Raw genomic sequence first — 22,576 nt, forward strand, 5'->3', positions numbered from 1 at the left:
ATATTAAAAATAGATTGCAAGCAAATACATCACTCTCTTTTTTTTCCTGGCCTTTCGCTCTTGCTGCGTGGAGTGGATTGTGGGGCACGGGCTTCATTTGCCCAGATGTCCTTTGACTCCAGAGTCTTTCCAATGCCCTGACATGGGAGACCTGTCCTCCGTTTTCTTCATTTTTTCTAGGTTCCTCCCACTTTCTCTCCCCAGCAGATAGTTTCCCTGGCAGAAAAGCTGATAAGTCAATTAAGGGCCTGGGCAGCTCATTAAATGCTAGAGCTGAGGGATGCTAAATCTTCTCCAACCAGTCAAGGGCAATTGCCTATAGGTTGCTCAGTAGGGAAGATCTGTCTCAAGTTCTGAGATTAGCCTTGCTAGCGAGGAGCTCAACCTCAGTGCCTCCAGGACTGAATCAGCCATTCTCTTTTGCCATCCTGCCCACCATGCCCGCACGTCTCCAGTCTTTTTCATCAGTTATTCAGTAAATATCTGCAGTGCTGAGTCTGCCCAGGCCTCTACCCTTAAGGACCTCGTCTGGCAAAACACCCAAGGCTGAGTAATTCTTGAGTAGAATCTAGCATGAGGCTATCCTTCTGAGGATAGCAAGAAAAGAGAAGGAGGCAAGGTGCTGTCCTTGAGGAGCTCATGGAATTGTATTTATGAATGTGAATGTGCATTTGTGGGGGTGGAGCGGGAGGTTGGTGGGGGTGGGGACAAAACACTCAGGCTGAGTCCTTGGCAAATGTCTTGACTTTTGTGTGGGTGGGGAGGGGGGAGGAGGAGGGTACTGAGTCCAGATAAATTAACCAGGGACAGTTTCTGGCAGAGAAGGGTCTTCAAGAGGCTTTAAAGAATGAGTCTTGAAATAAATAAAGGGACTCAGATTCAAGGCAGATTAAGTGACCTAAAAACAGGGCCTGGAGACAAAAAGGGGCTTTCAATTGGAAGGGCAATGAGCATGTATATTGGACTAGAATAAAAATTCAACACCAATAGTGGAATTTTCTCTAGAAGAGGATGATGAGGCAAGAAAAGTTTCACATTCCAGGAAGAAATCACGATCTTATAACTAAGTGGCCTGATATCCAGTGTTCTAGTTTGCTAGCTGCCAGAATGCAATATACCAGGAACGGAATGGCTTTTAAAAGGGGGGATTTAATAAGTTACAAATTTAAGGTTTTAAGGCTATGAAAATCTCCAAATTAAAGCAAGTCTATAAAAGTGTCCAAACCAAAACACCATCACGAAGTTAACTTTACTCAAGAAAGGCCGATGAGTTCAGCATTTCTCTCTCAACTGGGAAGGCACGTGGTGAACATGGTGATGTCTGCTAGCTTTCTCTCCAGGCTTCTTGTTTCATGAAGCTCCCCAGGAGGCATTTTCCTTCTTCATCTCCAAAGGTCGCTGGCTGGTGGACTCTGGTTCTCTCATCCTTCTGTTGTGGTTCTGCAACTCTCTCCTTGTTCTCAAAAGAAACTCTCTCTAAAATGTCTCCTTTTTATAGGATTCCAGTAAACTAATCAAGGCCACATAGAATGGGTGGAGACACACCTTCATCTAATCAAGTTTAATACCCACAATTGATTGAGTCATATCTCCGCAGAGATAACCTAATCAACTTTCCAACCTATGGTACTGAATAGGGATTAGAAAAAAATGTTGCCTTCACAAGGTTGATTAGCATTAAAACATGGCTTTTCTAGGGTACATAAATCCTTTTAAACCAGCAGACCTAGATATGCCTGTATGTGTCTGTGTGTGTGCATGTGCATCTGTGAGTGCACATGTGTGTGTTGTGGATGCACGCATGTGCGTTCCACACTCACCTGTATGGCATGTGTATATAGTGGGGCAATGAGAAGAGATGAAGAGGAGCATCCCAGAGAACTTTATCCAGCATGGAGAGAGAACACCAGAGTTGCTATTTCCAAGATGGACACAAGACCAGACCAAGAATGGACCTCAAGTCTTCAGGTCCCCAGTTTCCTGGAGCCACAATGCTGGTCTATTGTCAAGTAGTTCTTGATCAAGTACCTCCAGGGGCACAAATCAGTTACCAGGCAGCAAAGCCCTTTTCCACCTAGGGCATCAATAAGATCCAGGCAGATCCTGTCAGTTTCCCGAGGACCCAGGCTGACAGTTGGCCCCCTGGGATGTGGCCTACAGTCAAACCCAAGGATTGCCTGGGGCATTTTTCAGAATCAGCTGGAGTGAAGGTAGGAGGCATAGGAGTTTTAGGATAAAAGAATCAGGAACATAAGGGGAGGAAGCACACTTTGGTTGCCTAAAATCATTTGATGATGCTGGCTGGGCATTTGGACCATGTCATTAAGCTAAACAAACCACTTGTCACCTTTCCTAGTGACTAGTACTGGTAGTATTTCTTTCTTTTTCTTTGCCTTTCTGGCTCCTTCCTGCTTTCCTCCTTCTTTCCCTTTTCTCTTACTCCCCCCCTTTCTTTCTGCCTCCATCCCTACCTCCCTTCCCTTTCCTCCTTCCCATGTCTATCTGACTTCCCTGTAACTCACACAATACCAATAGGAGGTCAAACTTTCTTGAATGTTAGATTTAATTTTTAGGGGAAAAAAAAATCCAGAAGTTATCTGAGCCATGTTTGGGAAATAAAATAGGTGGAGATCAATTGTGGTAAAAGCATTAAGGGTCAAAGAAAAGATGGGAATCTAAAACAATAAACCCTCGTGGCTTTTCTACTTTGCATGGCGCCAAAGGCCTTGTTTATCAGCAAGCACAAAATTTCCATCCTTACTTTATAGCAGCTAATGTTCTTCCAGCATTCAAGGTTATTTCCTTTTATTACTTTGGTATTTATGTCTGTGAAATTATAATCATTGATGGAATTTTAACATTTTACACCTCAACTTCTGTTTGGGTTTTGGAACTTCCTGATTGCCCTCTGTTCTAGTTTGCAAGCTGCTGGAATGTGATAGGCCAGAACTGGAATAGCTTTTAAAAGGGGGAATTTATTAAGTTGCTAGTTTACAGTTCTAAGGTCATGAAAATGTCCCAATTAAAGCAAGTCTATAAAAATGTCCTAATTAAGGCACCAAACAACAGGTTATCTTCACTCAAGAAAGGCCGATGAAGTTCAGGGTTTCTCTCTCAACTGGAAGGGCACATGGCAAGCATGGCGACATCTGCTAGCTTTCTCTCTGGGCTTCTTGTTTCGTGAAGCTCCTCTGGGAGCACATTCCTTCTTCATCTCCAAAGGTTTCTGGCTTGGTGGGCTCTGTGGTTCTTGTGGCTCTCTCATGGCTCTCCCTAAAATGCTTCCTTTTTTAAAGGATTCCAGTAAACTAATCAAGACCCACCTGGAATGAGCAGAGCCACATATCCATGGAGATAATCTAATCAAGTTTCCAAACTACACTGCTGAATAGGGATTAAAATAAATGGCTGCCTCCACAAGATTGATTAGGATTTAAACATGGTTTTTCCAGGGTACATAATCCATTCAAACTCCTCTGAACCAAAATTAATAAATTAATAGAGACTTGATCATTTACTGTGGCTCCCCTTGTGTCTTCAAACGTTACCAATTTTCCAACTCATTCCAGTAATTGGGAGGGTGAGTGACTTGGCAAACCACCGGGTGACTGTTTAACCGTTTGGTTATCTATAATAGTTAGGGGCCATGGCAAGGGTGGTTCTGTTAATTCTGCATCCTGACCCTAAGCTCTCAGCCTTTAACTTTGAGGCTTTTATCCACTATATTCTAGCAACTTCCTCCCACATTTACTGTGCAATTTCCAGTGACTCCCATGCCTTCTCCAAGTCTCATCATTCCCTGTTATTCAGAATCTCGCCCTCCTCTCTTTTGAAGATACATTTCCAAATATGCAGACTTAAAATCAGCCAGTGGTGGTGGGAAACTGTTTTTTTTTCGTCCACAGTGGGAAAAAGTAAGATTAAATTAGATGATAATGGTAAGTATGTTGCATAGTCACTCAAGGTAGACGCTTAGTACATATTGGCTTCCATCTCAAATGTCATAGAGAAAATTGGTTGTCAGAGCCAACAGAGCAATGATAGGCACTACTGATAGGTGATCTGATCTTAGAGAGGGGGTCTCCACATTAAAATAGAACGCTCTGCCTCTGCCATCAGACATGGAAGGCAGGAGCTGTGGCTTCTCCATCAGGATAGGAACCACCTGTAGGGAAGGGCTATCTCCACTCCAGCCCCAGGGTGTAGTCTTGCTCCATGGATTTCTTGGGCAAGGGACTGCCAGCCACCTTTCCTCCCCATGGCTGAGCTTCCCAAGGACTTGAGGTGCCCATAAATCCCAGCCCAGCTCCCTGCCCAGCCCTCCGCATGACCCTGCCTGCAGTGCCAGGCTTTGGTATGTGGTACTAAGGCCAAGTCACTGGCTGGGGATGGAGTTTCAGCGTGATCTTTACCACCAGCTGCATGTGGCCAGGGTGCTAGGAATTTGGGAAATTGGTGCCAGAGGGAGGATAACTGAACCCAGAGAAGGAGTCATATTGCCCTTGGAGCTGGAGGCAGAGGAATTGCTTCACAGGGTTGCATCTCCAGGGTCTCGATCTTGGCCGGCCAGTGGAGCGTGGGTTACCAGAGGCAACTCATGACCCACTGGGGCCTCGATTTCCTGTTCAGGTAAGCTTTCCCTGGGCATGTGTCCAGGCTTAGGCACAGGGGTTGGGAGTTCCTGCCATTGCCAATGGGAACCCCTCATCTGACGTGAGAGAACAGTCCCTTCCATCAGTGAATGCCAATTTAATGGTGGAGACAAGTCCTGGCTTCAGGTTTTTCCCACTCTAACCTCTACCCAGGGGCTCTTTCTAAAACACAGATATTTCTCTGCCTGAAAACCTTCCATAGGTCCTCATCATGTCCAAAACATATCATGACTTACAATGGAAGGTTATAAAAGGCATTTTACAGCCTTGGATATGAAGCTTATAAGGCGAGTGGGCTGGTCAGTGAACGGCTCTTACCTGCTGTGTCAAGGAATTTGACTTGCTTTTATGTTCCTCTGTGAGTCTCTGCTAAACATAGGTTTGGTCTGGACACTCTTTTGCTTAAAAAGAAGTTTTCCTTGCAGGGTGGGAAGCAAAAAGGGCAGAGACAGCTTCTGGCCATCTCCCAAATCCCAGGGCTCTGCTCAGAAGAGACAGCTCTATGATAAAGCTGCCCTGTGGGTAGAGCCCTATCCTGGGGTGTAGTGGAGGTGGGGAAAGGTGAAAAGGAAGGGCTGGCACAGTTTCTTGCCTCTGGGGCATTCCAGGATGAAGAGGGGGACCAGGAATGCCTGGGGTCAGGCCTGAGACATAAAAAGCTGAGATGAATGAATACCTTCACATGGAAATGTCACTTAATATGAGGCTCACAGGAGGGTGAATGAAGTAGGAGACAAGAGTTCAGCTAGGCTGAGCTGGAGAGAATAAGCTGCGAGGTCAGGTGGGGAGCCGTGGCAGTTGGTGCAAAAGCTTTGGATGAGATTTCATCTCGCAGAGTCCTTGCACCGGCAGGGCAGTCGCCTCTTCCAATTGGAAGAAAGATTCCAGAACCGATCCCCCACTGTGTCTATTTCTAATATTAGGGTTTGAATCAGGCTGTCCTGGAGGGGCTTCCAGGGGGCAGTTCCAGGTCTCCAGGCTCCCGGCTTCTCCGCTCCAGTCTGCCACAGGGTCCCTTGTGAGCTCTCATCTCGAGGTGCTTGGCTCCTCCAAGCCACCTGGCCATGCTGCTTTATCAGGTTCCCGACTCCTGGGCTCTGTCTCTCCACTTGAGAAGGTGGATCTCAGCTTTGGGTTCTCTGGGTGGTTTGGGCAGTGATTTCATTGAGAGCTGGGGGAGTATTTCAGAGGAGTGAACAGGTGGGGTTTCCAGTCCCACCCTCCCCATCTCCAGCTAGCATAAAGCCCCTTGCTGTGAGGCCCAGCACCCCTAGGAAAAGCAGCTGTATACGCTTGTCAGGGGCACGCAGTGAGGACCCCACGGGGCAACCTGGCTGCCACGAGGGTGTGGTGGCTTCCAAGGACAGTGTGAGCTGATGCCGCAGTGCTGAGAGACCAGGGGCGTGGCAGAACCCAGGGCAGCTTCTGTCCTCTAACCCCCTGGAGCCTTCCTTCCCTCGGGACTCCTGCCCCGGGCAGAGCCTACGTCTGGTGGCAGGAGGGGGCTCCTGGAAAGGCTTCAAATCATCACCAAATTAGTTATCCACAAGGTCATAGGAAATTCGCAGGCAGAAAGAATGAAGAGGACACTTATTTAGCATGTTAAACCATGAAAAAATAGTGCTTATTCCCATATCGTGCTACTGGTAGAGACACCATGAATTATGTTTATAACTCCGTAATAATCTTATGAACAGCACAATTATATTACATGATATTTTGTGTTTATGGATTAAAAGCGTGAAATGATTCAATGTAAATACTTAAACTATCCTACCACTTTTTAGCCCTCTTTTGTCATTTCTTCCTTTTTTAAAAAAAATATAGCGAGACTCTTGAAAATTAGAAATGACTGGGCTGCTCTCAGCTTCTGAGAGGCTCTGGCAGACCTCGTGAGGACGAAGTTCATGACCAAAAGAATAATGCCATGAAGACTGCAAAACATTAGTTCTATCCATCTTCTTACCTTCTAATATCTCGGCCGGGAAGCAGAAGTGTAGAAAAATCAGACGGCCAGATTTACATGTCTATCCAATCATTTGCTAGCATGTCATTTAACTGCTTTTAGACTCAGTTTCCTTTTCTGTAAAATGGGCATTATAAATTTCTATTCCATTGGAACGTCTTGAACGCTAAACGAAATAACCCATGTAATAAATGTCACAGCAGCTTGTGTCCTGTAAATTCTGTGATCTGCTGTGATCATCTGAGAATGGATTATGTAAAATGGCCTACTCCAGGAAAACGCAACCTTAGAAATCAGAGTGGGTTTGTTAGTGGTTTAATGCAAGTAGTTTACTCATCTCCTCACTCAGCAAGATCTCAGGGGAGCGGCTTCCAGGAATGATTACACATTGCTTCTGCCCACAATGGGAGGTGAATCTGCTGCTGGTGGGCCGTAGGGCAGGTCTCTTCTGCTCCTTAGGCCCAGTGTTTCTCTCTGAAAATAAGGTGTTGGACTGGATCCACAGACTGTCGATGGGTAGGAGAGCAGACTTGGCACTAAGTGCTGTGGTCCACAGCCTGGCTCAGCCACTCGCCAGCTGTGTCACAGTTGGCCGTTAAGTAATCTCTCTAGCTCGGGTTCCCTTTCTGTAAAATGGGAATAATAAAGGAGTCTACCTTAAGGATTTGTTGTGAGGATTAATGAGTTAATACATCTAAGGATGTGGAAGCCTGTCTGGCGTATATGTGTATATAAGATCAAGCACTGTAGTTGTTATAATTCCATGGTTGTGGTTGTTAGATGACCTCCAGCTCTGAATGTTCTGTGAGTTTCTACACGGCCCCAATAAACTGATGCCTCTTATAGCCTAACCCCTCTAGAAATAGCAGGGATTCCTTTCCAACCTCTTCTCCTGAGGGATCTGAAAAGACCCCTTCTGCAGCCCTTGGGCCATGCGGACTGGTTGAGCTAGGCCTCTTCAGATTAAGGGATTGGTTCCTGACTCAAATTTCTCTGTTACCAAAAGCTGGTTTTGCAAGCATGAACTTGCCCTTGGGTCTTCCAGGTCTTCATTCCTGTGAGGTCACCAGGGATTCATTACCCTGCAGGTGAAGTGAGAAAGACAAGAACTATGAACTACCTCTGGCCGTGGGCTGGGCTGGGTAGGTGCTCAGCCATGGGCACTGGGGTAGAGACAGCAAGGCAGACCAGAGGGCAGCCCTGGCAGTGGCCAGTGAGACTGGTGTGCAGCACAGGGTGCTGTCTGCACCCACCCAGCCCTCAGAGCTCCACCTTCCTAGATCCGGACCGTGGTTGGAATAGAGTCCCACACCAAGCTCTAGGCCCAGTAATGAGGTCCTGCTCTGTCAGTGACATTGTGTGTGTGTGTGTGTGTGTGTGTGTGTGTGTATCTTTAGTTAGGACTACATCTTCCCAACCCATCTACCAGGACCTCAATGGGCACAAGACAGGACAGTGATCTCATGGAGAGCATTCTCAGTGGCTTAACCACCTAGGGCAGAGCCTTCTTCTTTTTTTCTCTCTCTCTCCTAGAGAAGTTTTGGGTTTACAGAACAATTATGCATAAAATACAAGATTCCCATATACCACCCCACCACCAACACCTTGCACTGATATGGAACATTTGTTACAATTGATGATAGCGCATTATTATAATTGTACTATTAGTTATAGGCCATGGTTTAAGTTAGGGTCCACTGCTTTTGTAGTGTAGTTCCATGGATTTAAAAAAATTTTTAATCTGTTACCATATATACAATTTAACATTTTCCCTTGTAATCATATTCAGATATATGTATTTCAGTGCTGTTAATTGCATTCACAATGTTGTGTTACCATCACTACCATCCATTATCAAAACATTTTCATCACTCCAAATAGGAACCCTGTACATTTTAAGTCTTAACTTCCCATTCCCTACTCCCCATCTCATCCCCTGGTAACCTATATTATAGATTCTGACTCTATGGGTTTGCTTATTCTAATTGCTTCAAATCAGTGAGAAACATATAACATTTATACTTTTGTGTCTTGCTTATTTCACTCAACATGATGTCTTCAAGGTTCATCCATATACCAGGACTTCACTCTTTTTTTTATGGCATGTATATACCAGCTTTTATTTATTCATTCATTGGTTGATGGGCACTTGGGTTGCTTCCATCTTTTAGCAATTGTGAATAGTGCTGCTATGAACATTGGTGTGCCAATATCTGAGTCCCTGCTTCCAGTTCTTTTGGGTTTATATCCATTGGTGAGATTGCCGGGTCATATGGCAATTTTATACTTAGCTTTCTGAGGAACTGCCAAACTGTCTTCCACAGTGGTTGCTCCCTTTTACATTGCCACCAGCAATGAATGAATGGTCCCATTTTTCTCCATCCTCTCCAACACTCGTAATTTTCTATTTTGTTTGTTTGTTTTATAGCACTCCCTTTCTAATGGGAGTGAAATGTATCTTACTGTGGTTTTGATTTACATTTCCATGATGGCTAATGATGTTGAGCATCTTTTCATGTGCTTTCTGGCCAACTGTATGTACATCTTCTTTGAAGAGATGTCTACTCATATATTTTTCCCATCTTTTAACTGGGTTGCTTGTCTTTTTTGCTGTTAAACTGAAGGATTTCTTTATATATTCTACATAGTAAACCTTTATCAGATATGTGGTTCCCAAATATTTTCTCCCATTGTGTAAGTTGTCACTTTACTTCCGTGATAAAGTCCTTTGAGGCACAATTTTAATTTTGATGAGGTCCTATCTATTTTTTTTATTTTGTTCCTTGTTCTTTGACTGTAAAGTCTAAGAAACCATTGCCTAACACAAAGCCCCGAAGATGCTCCCCTACTTATTCTTCTAGGTGTTTGATAGTTCTAGCTCTTATATTAAGGTCTTTGATTCATTTTAAGTTGATTTTTGCTTGTGGTGTGAAGTAGGGGTCCTCCCTCCTGCTTTGCAAATGGAGATCCAGTTTTCCCAGCACCATCTATTGAAGAGACTATTCTTTCCCAATAGAGTTGTCTTGGGGCAGAGCCATTTTTACATCAAGACATAGAGGTAATGGCTACCTATGATTGAATTCAAACTCTCCACATGAAACTATTCTGTTTTTCAGGTCCATAGGACATGCCCATGGAACACACTTAACAAGTCACAGAACTTCCAGAATGTTAAAATTGGACAGGCTCTCAGAAGTCACTTCATCTAACCCATGCCATGGGGAAAAGAGGGCTCTAAGAGGGATCCCTTTATGGAGCCTCAAACTTTTAATACCAGCTGTATAATGCATTTTCCTCTGTGGAAACAGAAAAACCTTAATGACTTGTGACCATTTCTATACTCAAAGGTAAAACATGTGCATAACTACACCAAGGAAGAATGAATAAATCACACAGTTCCTTTGACCAGAGTTCTTTTGACTTGAATATTTTCCTAATCAGTTATATCAGGGACTTGTTCCTTTAGCTGCCCCCTCACCTCCCCCCCCCCCAAAAAAAAATCTATCGGGATGCTTTAAAATATTATGCCACAGGAGATATGGTATGATTTCACCACTGGTTGGAATCTGGGCACTGGGAAAGACATTGAAAAATGTCAGAACATCCCCTAAAATTACTAAAATTACTTGAATTGTAGCTAGGAAATTCCCAGGAGGGGCTGGGCCGTGAGATGGGAACCCCCTTTGCACTCCCTTGCTCACCAACCACCAATGTCAAGGAGAAATATTAGCATCTGGCCCTGTATCTTTCATACAACTGAAGATTCTCCCCTCATGTGGCTAGCCAGAACATGCCCAGCATAACTGAATATTGTTGGACACTGCATTTGATAAGGGATGAAGAATAGGGTAAAACCATTTGGTCCATCTCAGTTCCATGGAATCCTGAAATTTTCATCATATTGCTATGAGAGGGAACCAGCGCAGAAAAGAAAGGTCCTATAAAGTGGGCTGATCTTTATGGGACACCCTGACCCATGGTTCTGATGACCTGCCCCAAGCTTTAGGAAAGAAACCTGCCAGCTACCTGGGGAGCCAACAGAGGTACCTGCAATGCTTGAAAGGCCCCATATTGAGCTGGACTACTGCGTTGGCCTTTCCCCTCCCAGGTGATGTAGCCCTATGGCTCAGGAAGCTCCTGGAGGCCCAGGGGCCCACCAGAAGAACACCTTGAGGTTGTTGGACTGCCCTCATGGAAGTTAGATTCCTGTCTCTCACTTCTGCCCTCCTCTTAGCCTTTCTCCAACCAGCAGCCAGAGTGAGTTTTTCAAAATCAAATTGGATCCTGTCACACTTGCATCTCCACAGCTAAACAAACTTCAATGGCCCTTAGGATAGAGATCGAAATTCTTAAATGGATCACAAAGCCTATTTGTCCAAACTCATCTCCTACAGCTCTTTCCCCAGCTTTCTGAGATCCATCTCCCTCTGGCTCTCTTTATTAGTTCTCCAAGACCTAAGACAGTGCCACATCCAGCACATGACTCAGGATAGGTGTTCAGCTTATAAATGAATAAAGGAAAGACCAGCTCCTGACACCAAGAACTAGAAACACACAGGGGGATACACAAATGCACACATATGCATGTGTGTATGTACACACACCTGAGTGTGTTTAAGTGTCTCAGAACATGTGCTGAGGGAACTCTTGCAGAATAGGCAATGTGCTAATGAGTACATGTAAATATTTAGTGCTCTCCCCTTGAAGGAAACATTAGCCCCATTTCCCTTCTACTTTGCCTGAATCCTTGATCAAGTCTTGCTTATTGGTGGCAATAAAAGAGTGCTCCCTCCTTCAGGAGTTTCCAAGATAGACCAGGTGGCTTTATCTCCTTCTGACCCTCACCTGCTCTCCACTTCGCTTTAAAAAATCTATCACTAGCCATCCTATCCCCAGTGTTCACTTTCCATCCATGCCTCCTCAAAAACCTGACCATTTGTCCAGCCAGCTTCAGTCTCCAGCCCAGCTGGCCAGGCCACCCCTTCTATTCCTTAAAAAGCTTCTGAGAAAGCTTGCCTCCTCCTGGAAGGCTTCCTGGCTATAAAATTCTCAGAGCCTCTCCCTCTTTCCTACCACTCTCAGTGGAGTGCACCCCACCGCGGATCATTTGGGTCACACCCTCCTATCTATCTGGGGCTGATTTTTTCCTGAAGTTTCGTGCCTATTAGTGCCTCTTTGGTCATTTTTGATTGTGGTTCTCAAGAGGGCAGCGATAGCATGTGCCTGTGTAACTTAGATTAGCAAAAGTCCCAAAAGATCAGATAGCTGAAGAGTTGGTGCTTTGGATGATGAAAATATTCCCCCCTGCAAAAAAAAAAAAAAAAGGTCAGGGAGTTACATAAATAAGACAAAATGAAGCAAACGTACATTATGCCAATCTGGTTAAGAGCGTAAAGCTTTGCAAAATAAGGAATTGAATGAGTTGACAGTCACAGGACCGTTCCATTTCTGACCTCCCCTGAGGCTCAGGCATTAACCCCGTGGGGAGGGGGGAGGCCCTGCCCTGCCGATGCTGGACTGGAGAAGGAGGTGGGGAGGCAGGGAGTGGGAGGGGCAGAGGGAATCGGAGGAGCCTGCGGTCACCTACATCTGCTCCCAGCACTGCCCGTCCACCAGCAGTCCATTCAGAGCCTCTGGCAGAGAGCAGCAGCTGGAAACGGGGAGGAGGGAGCAAACAGGAGGCTGGAGGTTTGTGCACCTAGGTAAGTGAGCACTACACACCTGGCTGCACAGACAGGGAAGGGTCAGAGCAGAGACGGAGTCACTGACCTGCTTTCTAACTTTTCTACTCAGGAAGGGAAAAGCAGTGGGAATGAGATCACACCAGGGAACATTCCCTGGCTGGCTGGTCACCCTTTGGGGGCATATATACAGCCCTCTGGACAAACTCCAGGATATTTGGAGGAGAGAATTTTATTGAGTCTCATCTGGGTAGGTCTGTCCTGGCTCTGATTTTCTGGCCGCTGCTTGGTTTAGAGTGTGACGTGATGACCAGAGTTAAAATCTCACTACCTGTCCAGAATAAGGAACCCAGGGCTGGAACTTGTTACGACATCTTGATTAATAAAATGGCCAAAGTGGATGAAAGAAGCTCCATTTGTCATTTGGTTCTCCTTCCTAAACTCCTACCAGTTGAGAAATTAAAGGTGGCAGGAAGCTGGATCTGCTGGACGAAAGAGAAGTTGGAAGCAGAGGGTGGGAGGGCTGTGGGGTCCTAGAGAGAGAGGCCAGCAAGACACTGCCTTGGGACCCAGCGATGAGCGTCTTGTTGGGATAGACTGAGGTGAGGACACAATCTGCTGTTTGGTGTCAAGAAGAATTAGTTTTCTTCTCAATGTGGGAATAATCCATGGAGGACAGAATTCATTTCCTTCCCTATCCCCTCGAGTTATGCTAACATCCCTCCAGTCTTCAACCAGGCAGATCTTGTCTTTATTCAGCATTGATCCTGAACTAAACGTGGCGTATTCTTGAAGAGAATGGAGATCCAGAGGATGAAATGGGTTAACATCAGGCCGCCCCCAAATTCCCGTAGGGGTTCTGCTTCTCCCTTCCTTCTCCTCTGGTTCCTGTAGGCAGGAGGCAAGAGGGAGGGAAATGGTGTTATCTTCATATTTCTTCATGTGTGATAATTAGACAAGTGGTTGCCTGACAGCAGGTGGTGGAGGTGATGATGATGTGATGGAAATATCTGTGTTGAGCTCAAACTACTCCAGTGAAGGTGCCAAGACCCTCACCCTCTACCAGACTGGTTGTCCCAGGCAGGACAGAGACACTTGCAGCATCCACTCTGACCTTTTCCCCAGCCATGGCCAGCTGAGTCCTCCATTGGCTGCCCACCTCCTGCCTCCTTCACCCCCTCTCATGACTCCCTGCACACAGCAGCTGCGGTGCCTGTGATCACTCCAGATGTGGTTAGCACCCCATGCCATTCCAGCATGCTGGGTGGCTGTGGCTGGGCTGAAGAAGGGACAATGGGGGCCAATAGTGCCAGTGGATGGGCGGTTGTGAAATGGTAGTGTGTCAGGTGGAGGGAGGAACTTGTTCTGTCCTGGGTGATTCTCTATTGATGATGGTGACAGGGCTGTTTGAGCAGAGAATAGAATCACCAAGTTGGAGCTGCTTAGCCACAGGCCAGCCATCAAGGAGGTAGGCTTGCTGGAGAAGTATTTCAAGACTCCTATATCCCCGTTCACCATTCTCAACAAAAGAGCTCCCAACCCAGAGCCAACTTCCACCCTGTTCTGTGTGGTGCGCCCCTTTAGCCCTAACAGATGGATTCACTTGAGAGGAAATCTGGGGGAGATAAGTGCGGTGATGGTAGGGAGAGGCTGGGAAATACTTGTTCACCTAACACTATAATTCACCCACTTCAGACAGGAGCCATTGGGTTTATGGGGATCCCACTGGTCTGGGCCAAGAAAAGCCAAGTCAGAAGACTCTCCCCTGTGGACCCCATGATCTGAAGGACTCTAGATTGGTTGAGGGAGGGAAGTGGAGGACTGCCGAGCCTTGCCAGAAAATCTCAGAGTTGGGGGAAGAACCAAGAGATCAGAAAATGTCCCTAGAGAATTCACCTTCCAAAGTCAAGGCGGACAGGCTGTTAAACAGTTGGAAGAATCCTTGCTTTCCCGAGGTTTGCAAAGGCTGGTGTGTCACCCTCTGAGTAGTCACAGGCCGACAGCACAGTGTATGGGCTCAGCCCTGTGGTTTCCTTTACTTGGGAGAGGTGCCAACTGGTCAGCATCTTACCTTGTCCCTGGTCTCTGGGGCAAGGACATTATAGGAAAAGAATCGAGTATCATCAGTTGGGGTTAAACAAGGCCTTCAGCTCTCAGGGACAACGCACTGATGGGGCGGGAGGCATAGGATGGGACCAACCTGGACCTCTCACAAGCAATTCTATCTCCTCTTCTCAGGAGATCAACCTCCACCTTCAGAGTGGCCAAAGAGAAGCCATGGCGGGTAAGAGCAAAACTAACTCTCCCTCCCGCATGCTCCCCCCAGCCCCTCTCGGGCACTCCCCCCAGGGAGTAGAGGCAGGAAGGAATAGGGGTCAGAGATCTTCGGGAATTTCCCTGTCTGTTTGCTTTTTTAGTTTCAGCTTTGGGGTTTTTTGTTGTTGTTTTAATCTTAGCTTTTTATTAGGATTTTATACTGTTTCAAATTAAATAGGGATTTGTTTTGGGGAATAAGAAATGAATATTGATCCACATTTTCAACTTAGTAGAATTTCCTTAGATAGAACTTGCTGGGTTTGTTGCTGTTGTTGTTTTAATTCATATGAAAGTTTCCAAAATATTCTGGAGAATGACACGGAACACCCATATATACAAGACCCAGACATCACAATTACTAATATTTTGCCATATATGTTTCATGTTTTTGTATTGTGAAATATCATAAGCTACTGATATCACAGATTTTCACTCCTAAATATTTTAGTATGCATCTCTAAAAAACATAAGCATGACTTCCTCAAAGCCACAAAGTTGTATCACATGTAACAAATTCAACACAATTTCCTGCAGATCATCAAATACTCAAAGGGGTTTCTCAAAAAACAATAAGCCTTGGAAGATCGGGGAATGCTGGCTATCAAGAGGTGACCAAGAGAAATGGCATTACATGGCTAAGAGTCTATGAATTTCTATAACAAACAACAAGATAAAAATCACCTTTATATAGTAAAGAAAAAAAGGGAAAAACACTGTTTCTCATAAAATCATAAGGTGGAACATACAGAAAATGCACGAGACCTTCCCGGTAGCTCTGCCTGGGTGGAGCAATATGTCCTACCTTTCCAACGACAGCTGTGGTTTTTGTTTTCCCAAGCAAAGAGTACCAAGCCCCCCAAGTGGGCTCCTGTTGTCAGAGGTTCCTGTTGTCTGCCTCCCACTCCTTTCTCCAGCTTTTCCCCAGTGACTCTCAGGTTCTTCCCAGGGTGCTCCCCACCCACTTCTCAGGGGACTCCCTTCACACTGGAGGGTCACAACCCAGATTCCCACTGGGAAATTAAAAAGCACCATTCGCAGGCAGGAGCTGTGAAAGTCAATCCTGCCCCCAGAAAGAGAGAGAGAGAGGGAGGGGGTCCTGCTCTTTCGGTGAGTGGTGGGTCCTCCATACTGCTAGAGGACTGCCTAAGAGGGAAAAGGGCAAAACCCATCTCCGTCTTCCGTCTTCTCCAGGGAAACCCCTCAAGAAGTCCTCCCTCCCTGGGGTGAGCATCCGACAGCTGGCAGAGGAGATCCCTGAAGGATGCAGCCTTCCAGACTTTGAGCAGAAGCCCATCACCATGGCTCTGCAGGAGGGTGAGATCTGTGGGAAAGCTGCCGAGAGGAAACAAGATTCCTGCTTCTCCAGCTCCCATCATGCATGGGGAGGAGGGCCTGGGTATCCATCTTCCCAGGCTTGCCTCCCCGTCCCTGAGTCCGTCTCCGGGTCCTACCGCATCTCCCAGAACCCTGCCATGCTGGTGGGTGGGCGTGGGGGTGGGGATGGCTGCCTGCCTGGATCCCCAGAAGCAGCAAGGGATCCAGGGAGCAGTGTGAGTAAAGGCAGCGAAGACACGCTGTGTTATGTTGATGCAAGAAATATTTGGGAGGCAAGATTGGGGAAATACTAAATTGGGAAAGGGGGTGGATTGCAGTGTACACCAGCCCCTCTCTCCCCAGACCCCGTCTCAAGGCAGCTGCTCCAGGAAGGCACTGTTAAAACCGAGTTGACACAGAGCCCTCCCAGCCCTTGCCTGCATCAAGCTGAGCCTTCAGTGGCTCACAGGCTAGGCCTGAGACAGCCATTCTAGAAGGTCATATGGGAGAAGTGCCCAAAATAGTGTTGGGAGCAAAGGTTTGTGGGCGGAGGGGTGGGAATTGGTGTTCTTGCCCCAAGAAAGGCCCCTGCGATGAATTTTAGTCCACAACATTTTGTTATAAGAAAAGTAACGGTACTTGGTTTTCCTAGATCAAATTAAATCTGACTCTAAGTCCCCACTCAACAAGGTCATGAGAAATTTAGACCCTCACCATAGGAGAGGATCTTGACCTTCATCTTTATCCTGCTCCCTTTTTTAAAAAAAATAGTTTTTTTGAGACATCTTCATACACAAACAGTCCATCCAAAGTATACAAGCAATGGCTCACGATATCAACACACAGTCATGTATTCATCACCATGACGCTTTGTAGAACGCTTCATCACTCCAGAAAAAGAAACAGAAAAAACTCATACATCCCATACCCCTTATCCGTCCTTCTCGCTGACCACTAGTATTTCAATCTACCCAATTTTTTAACCCCTTATCCCCCCCCATTATTTATTTCTTGCCCTATTTTTTTATTCATCTGTCCGCACCCTTATTCTGCTCCCATTTTGAGATGCTACTAGTGGGGTCTGAGTGAACAGCCAGCCCTCCCCCTGGAGAGCAGATAAGGAGCCCAGCAAAGTTCACCCCCTTCCCTGTCATAGGGAGAAGCCTTTAGGCTCCTTTCCCCACCACCCCCAGCCCGGCTTCCCTCCCCTTTCACCAAGGACAGTGCAGCTGCACCTTTCCCTCAAGGAGCCCGGGCTTCTGCAATACAAAAGCCAGGAGAGGTTTGTCTTCCGGGTGCCTGACGACCATTGCTTCTGCTTGGCCTTACAAGAGTCCTTGGGTCTAGGGGACCAAGGCCCAGTACTTTCTAGGAATGAGCAGTGTGGAATGGCAGTTTGCAGTATCGAGAGCAGTGATGCTAAACATACATTAAGCTCTCCATAAAGTATACTGTCACACCTTCTCCAATCTGTCAACCCCTCCTCACCCCCGTTTCTTCCTATCCCAGGGAGAAATGCCGTCTTCCGGGTCGTGGTCTGTGGGGAGCCCAGACCCGAGGTGCACTGGCACTGCACCAAAGGCAAACTCAGTAACTCCAGCAAGTACCGGATGTCCGCTGCCCCGGGCAGCAGGGAGCACATGCTGCAGGTGAGAACCCTGGCTCTTCCTCCTGCCCAGGATCTGCCCATCTCTTCCTGACCCCTTGAAGTTCTCTTTGGCAGCCTCCAATGCCCAGAAGAGCAAAAGAGGTTCCTAGTTGATGTTCAGTCTGCTCAACTCCATCCTATGGTTCAAATTGACATGGACCAGAAACGGGTCTGGCAGGCTCCCAGGTGCCTCTGCTGACAGCCTGGGAGGTAGTGGAGGGTGGGGCATAAGGGCACAAGTTGGAGTTGGACTGCCTGGGGTGCTCTCCTGGCTTCACCACCCACTAGCTTTGTGGCCTTGGCAAGTACCTTTGTTACTGCATCTGTAAAATGGGGTCATAATCATCCCCAGTATGGGGTCATTATGGGTTAATGGTTTATGTAAAGGGTCTAGCCAGTGCCTGGCCTATAGCAAGCACTCAATCAATGTTGGTCAACATTTGCAATGTTAGAGCAACTGATCACTGAATGCCTACTCTATGCCGGGCCCTGGACTAAGCAATTAACCTGACTTAATCCTGGCCACTCACTACTTGATGAGTTATTATAATGCCCATCTTACAAGCAAAGAAACTAAGATTCAGTCAGAGAGGTTAAATAACTTCCCCAGGGTGCCACAGGCAGAAGTAATCCATGGTGGAGACGTTCTTTGGTCCCAGATCCATTTGGCTCCAAAAAGCAAGTTCATCCTATGACACTACATTGTTTCTGACAGCAGAGGGTTTGGGCAGCCACCCACTGTTCCAATGTAGTTTTTTCTGTTTCGGAGCCTGCCTTTTCAGATGACAACCGTGAGTCCAGGAGGACAATGATGTGTCTTATTTGTCGTTATACACCCAATGCATCGTCATGTCTAGGAAATGGAGGAAGGGGAAGTGCTAGCCCCATTCCCTTGCCCTCACGCTCTCTGTAGATCAACCAGCTGACGGGGGAGGACGCGGGCCTGTACCGCTGCATAGCAGTGAACACGTGTGGAGAGGCCGTGTGTTCTGCGAGGCTCATCGTCATCGAAGGTGGGCTTCCCTTGGCCTGTCTAATGGGTGCTCAGGGCGTTAGCCTGGCTTTCTCCCCAGAGAGCCCTCAGAGGAATCAGAGGCCATGTGCCTGGTTTGGGGTGGGTGGAGGGATGGGAGAAGGAAGGACCCCAGTGGCTGCTGCTATAGTCCCATCTTGCATCAGAGCCCTCACTTCATTTACCAACACACTAAATCTGCACATAACGCAAAAGGCACACACTCAGCAAATGTCTCCTTGCATGTATTTTGAATCATGTTCTCTTGGCCCAGTGGAATGTCAGGACCTGGAGGTTGGGTTCTACCCGACTAGTCCTGGTTGTTCTGCTAACTTATTCAATGGGCTCCATTTTTCTCTCTGGTCCTCACATTTCCCACTCTACAATAGATGCTTTTACAGGCCGATGTCAGAGATGGCAAACAGGTAATATAAAGTCCAACTCCTTCTCTCAGACATGTCTTGTTTGGTTTGCACAGTGTTTTGAAATTGTCATTATGTAATAATTAGAAGATAGATGTCTCCTGAAAAAGCAGCTCTAATCTCTCAATCGGTTATATTTTTGCCTATCCTACTAAGAGTAATTAAGAAATAAAGACATTTAATTATTTCACCTAATTAGAAGGTCTTAGACGGGGAGTCCAAGGCTCATACCACAGCTCAAAGCTGCCATAAAAGAGCCATACTCTTTCTGTCTCACTGCCTTGCCATCCTTAGCAGGTTGGCTTACCACCGCATGGTCCTATGATGGCTGCTGCCACCCAAACTTAATCTGCATTCGAGGCAGGAAGAAGGAGAAAGAAGGTGCCCCAGTTACATCTGCTCCTTTTATCAAGAAAGCAAAAGCTTCTCAGAAACTCCTGGGAAACTTCTGCTATGTCTTATTGGTCAGAACAGTGTCTCATGGCTCCATGGAAAGCTGGGAAGGCAAGTGTTGAGCTTTTCCAGCCTCTCTAGTAGTAGACAAAGAATAAGGGGATCATTCATGGCTGCAGAGTCAGCCAATCACAGTGTCTGACATATATGGCAATATCAGCCTACAACCCTGAAATGACAACTCAGATGGAGCAAAAGGGCAACTCTGCCCTTTAGGTGTTGTTCAGTTTATTTAGGCTGCCAGTGACCACTTCAATGATTTATGCCACATTGCTGGCCCTGTAGACATTTGAGTGAACCTTCCCTGCACAAGATGACTTTCAGGTCAGTCCCACTTGGGCCATGCAAAATCTCTAGGGTATCAAACCTGTGAATAGAACTTCTACCTGCTCCACCCTCTTGCTGGGATGTTGCCACACCTTGGAGGAGAGTGGGGAGGTCAGGGCCCAGGCACTCAGCCCATTTCTCAGGAAGACCATCAATGCATCTTGTCTCTCTCTGTCTATCTACATCAACTCCCTTCTCTACTTCCCTGGATGCTCCAGTTGGCTTTCGGAAGAGTCAGAAAAGGCACAAGGAACCCCAGAAAGGTAAGTAGATTTATCAGTAATCTCCTTCGGGCCTTTGGAGCATGGGCCACTTCCTGCCTGATGCCCCCCACCTAGTCAAGTCCCCTGACACCCTGTGAGGCTGCAGTCTGCAGGAGAGTCCCTTTCAAAAGCTTTCTTGTTAGCCTTGGTCCTACTTCCATCCTCTCCCCAAACCTATTTCTGAAGAGAAGCACTAGGTCCTTAGAATCCCACACTGGGACTGGGACTTTATTTTTATTCCTTTTCTAGACCTCAGGAAGGAGCTGATGGATTTCCGGAATATGCTGAAAAAGAGGTGGGTCTGGGTCTGTCTGTTTGGGAGGTCCTCATGGTACCTGTCCCCTGCTGCTTCCATAAGCAAGCACGGTTCAGCCCCGACTCTTGTCATCTAAGACATCCAGGGGAGCTAGACTGCAGATAGCAGGTGGTAGGATGGGAATAGCAGGGAACTGGGGATTCTGGGTACAGTGCTCCCACTTTAGGTGCTCTGTTCTTAAGCTAATCATCATTCCTCTCTGAGCCTTGATTTAGCCATTGTCAACACGGAGCACTCCACAGAACAGCAATTTTAAAACTTTTTTTAAAAGGCAACAGAGCACTTTTTCCTTCCAAAGGCATCTTGTCTAGAAATCTATAAAACAAGCTGCTAGGTATAGAGTTTCTCTGGTGAAAACAGGTTCTCACCATCAGTTTTCCAAAATCTCAATTGGTTGTTGTTCTGGTTTGCTAGCTGCCGGAATGCAACACATCAGAGATGGATTGGCTTTTAATAAAAGGGGATTTATTTTGTTGGTTCTTCAGAGGAAAGGCAGCTAACTTTCCACTGAGGTTCTTTCTTACGTGGAGGCACAAGATGGTCTCTGCTGGTCTTCTCTCCAGGCCCCTGGGTTCCAACAGCTTTCCCCGGGGTGACTTCTTTCTGCATCTCCAAAGGCCTGGGCTGAGCTGCTAGTGCTGAGATGAGGAACGCCAAGCTGCTTAGCTGTGCTACATTGCGTTCTCTCATTTAAGCACCAGCTAATTAAGTCAAACATCACTCATTGCAGCAGACACGCCTCCTAGCCGACTGCAGATGTAATTAGCAACAAATGAGGTTCACGTACCATTGGCTTATGTCCGCAGCAACAAGACTAGGTATGCTCACCTGGCCAAGTTGACAACTGAATCTAACTAACACAGTTGTCATCCACCTATCTCTGGGCCCTACCAGGTCTGACGGTGGTCCATCTCAGAGATCCCTGTAACTATGTCCATTTCCTTCTCAAAAGCACAAATCAGGGCGGGTGCAAGGGTAGTTCAGTGGTAGAATTCTCGCCTGCCATGCAGGAGACCCAGGTTCCATTCCTGGCCCATGCACTTCCCAAAAAACAAGCAAAACAAACAAGCAAGCAAACAAAAATTCAACAAATGGTGCTGCAATAGCAGGATACTCACATGGAAAAATAATGAAATGTGACCCCACCATACAGCACACACACACACAAAAAACCACACAGCACAGATCAGGCAGCTTCCCCAGTCCCAGGGATACCAGGGCCAGGTGGCCACAACCTGAGACTCCCCTGACCTCTTACTTGCCCTACCTGCTCCCTAGGACCCCACCCCCAGAACCCAAGAGAAAGGTGGACCCTAAGCAAGTGTGGCAGCAACTGATGACAGCAGATCGGAGGGACTATGAGCAGATCTGCAGGAAGTACGGCATCGTAGACTACAGGGGAATTCTGCGCAAGCTGCAACAGATGCAGAAGGAGCAGGAGGACAAAATGGCCCAGGTACCCTCACCCCTGCCCGCATCCTACACCCTGGGAGTGCAGGTGCCTTTCTGGGGCCTCAGACCTGAAGTTGGTCTTGGAGGCAGGACTGGTGAAACCAAGCGTGGCAGAGGAATTTGCCCTCATCTAGCCCCAAGTCCCAGCTCCACCAGTGTGGGAACTGGCTAAGGACCCAGGCATCTGAGTCAGGCACCCTGGTTCTGCAACTTACTCAACTCTGGGACTTGGGAAAAGTTAGGGCCTCTGTGCCTCAGCTTCCTCGTTTGTAAAATTGGGATTATAGGCCCTATTTTTAAAATGGGTAGGTATAAGCCCCTATCTCATGAGTTATAAAGATGATGAAGGAGAAAACGACTATACACGAAGCCCTTAGACTGGTGCCTGACACACAGGAAAGGCTAACACCATCACCATCATCACCATCGCCACCATCATCACCATCACCACCATCACCATCACCACCATCACCATCACCACCATCATCACCATCACCACCATCACCACCATCATCACCATCATCACTATCACCACCATCACCATCATCACCATCATCACCATCACCACCATCATCACCATCACCACCATCATCACCATCATCACCATCATCACTATCACCACCATCACCATCATCACCATCATCACCATCACCACCATCACGATCACCACCATCACCATCACCACCATCATCACCATCATCACCATCATCACCATCGCCACCATCATCACCATCACCACCATCATCATCACCAC

General features: G+C 46.9%; 1 protein-coding gene across 1 annotated transcript in view; it reads left to right on the plus strand.

Annotated features, from left to right (window-relative positions):
- Window positions 1-14,576: 14,576 nt before the first annotated feature.
- The window catches only part of IGFN1 (immunoglobulin like and fibronectin type III domain containing 1), a 31,336-nt gene continuing 23,336 nt past the window's right edge, over window positions 14,577-22,576 (plus strand). Inside the window, exons 1-6 of the mRNA XM_077156793.1 lie at window positions 14,577-14,583; window positions 15,807-16,097; window positions 17,439-17,578; window positions 18,491-18,590; window positions 20,304-20,349; window positions 21,649-21,826. Of these exons, the coding sequence (XP_077012908.1) occupies window positions 14,577-14,583; window positions 15,807-16,097; window positions 17,439-17,578; window positions 18,491-18,590; window positions 20,304-20,349; window positions 21,649-21,826 (762 nt within the window). The remainder of the gene's footprint in view (window positions 14,584-15,806; window positions 16,098-17,438; window positions 17,579-18,490; window positions 18,591-20,303; window positions 20,350-21,648; window positions 21,827-22,576) is intronic.

The sequence above is a fragment of the Tamandua tetradactyla genome, chromosome 4 (assembly GCF_023851605.1).
Source record: "Tamandua tetradactyla isolate mTamTet1 chromosome 4, mTamTet1.pri, whole genome shotgun sequence".
Taxonomy (NCBI): Eukaryota; Metazoa; Chordata; class Mammalia; order Pilosa; family Myrmecophagidae; genus Tamandua; species Tamandua tetradactyla.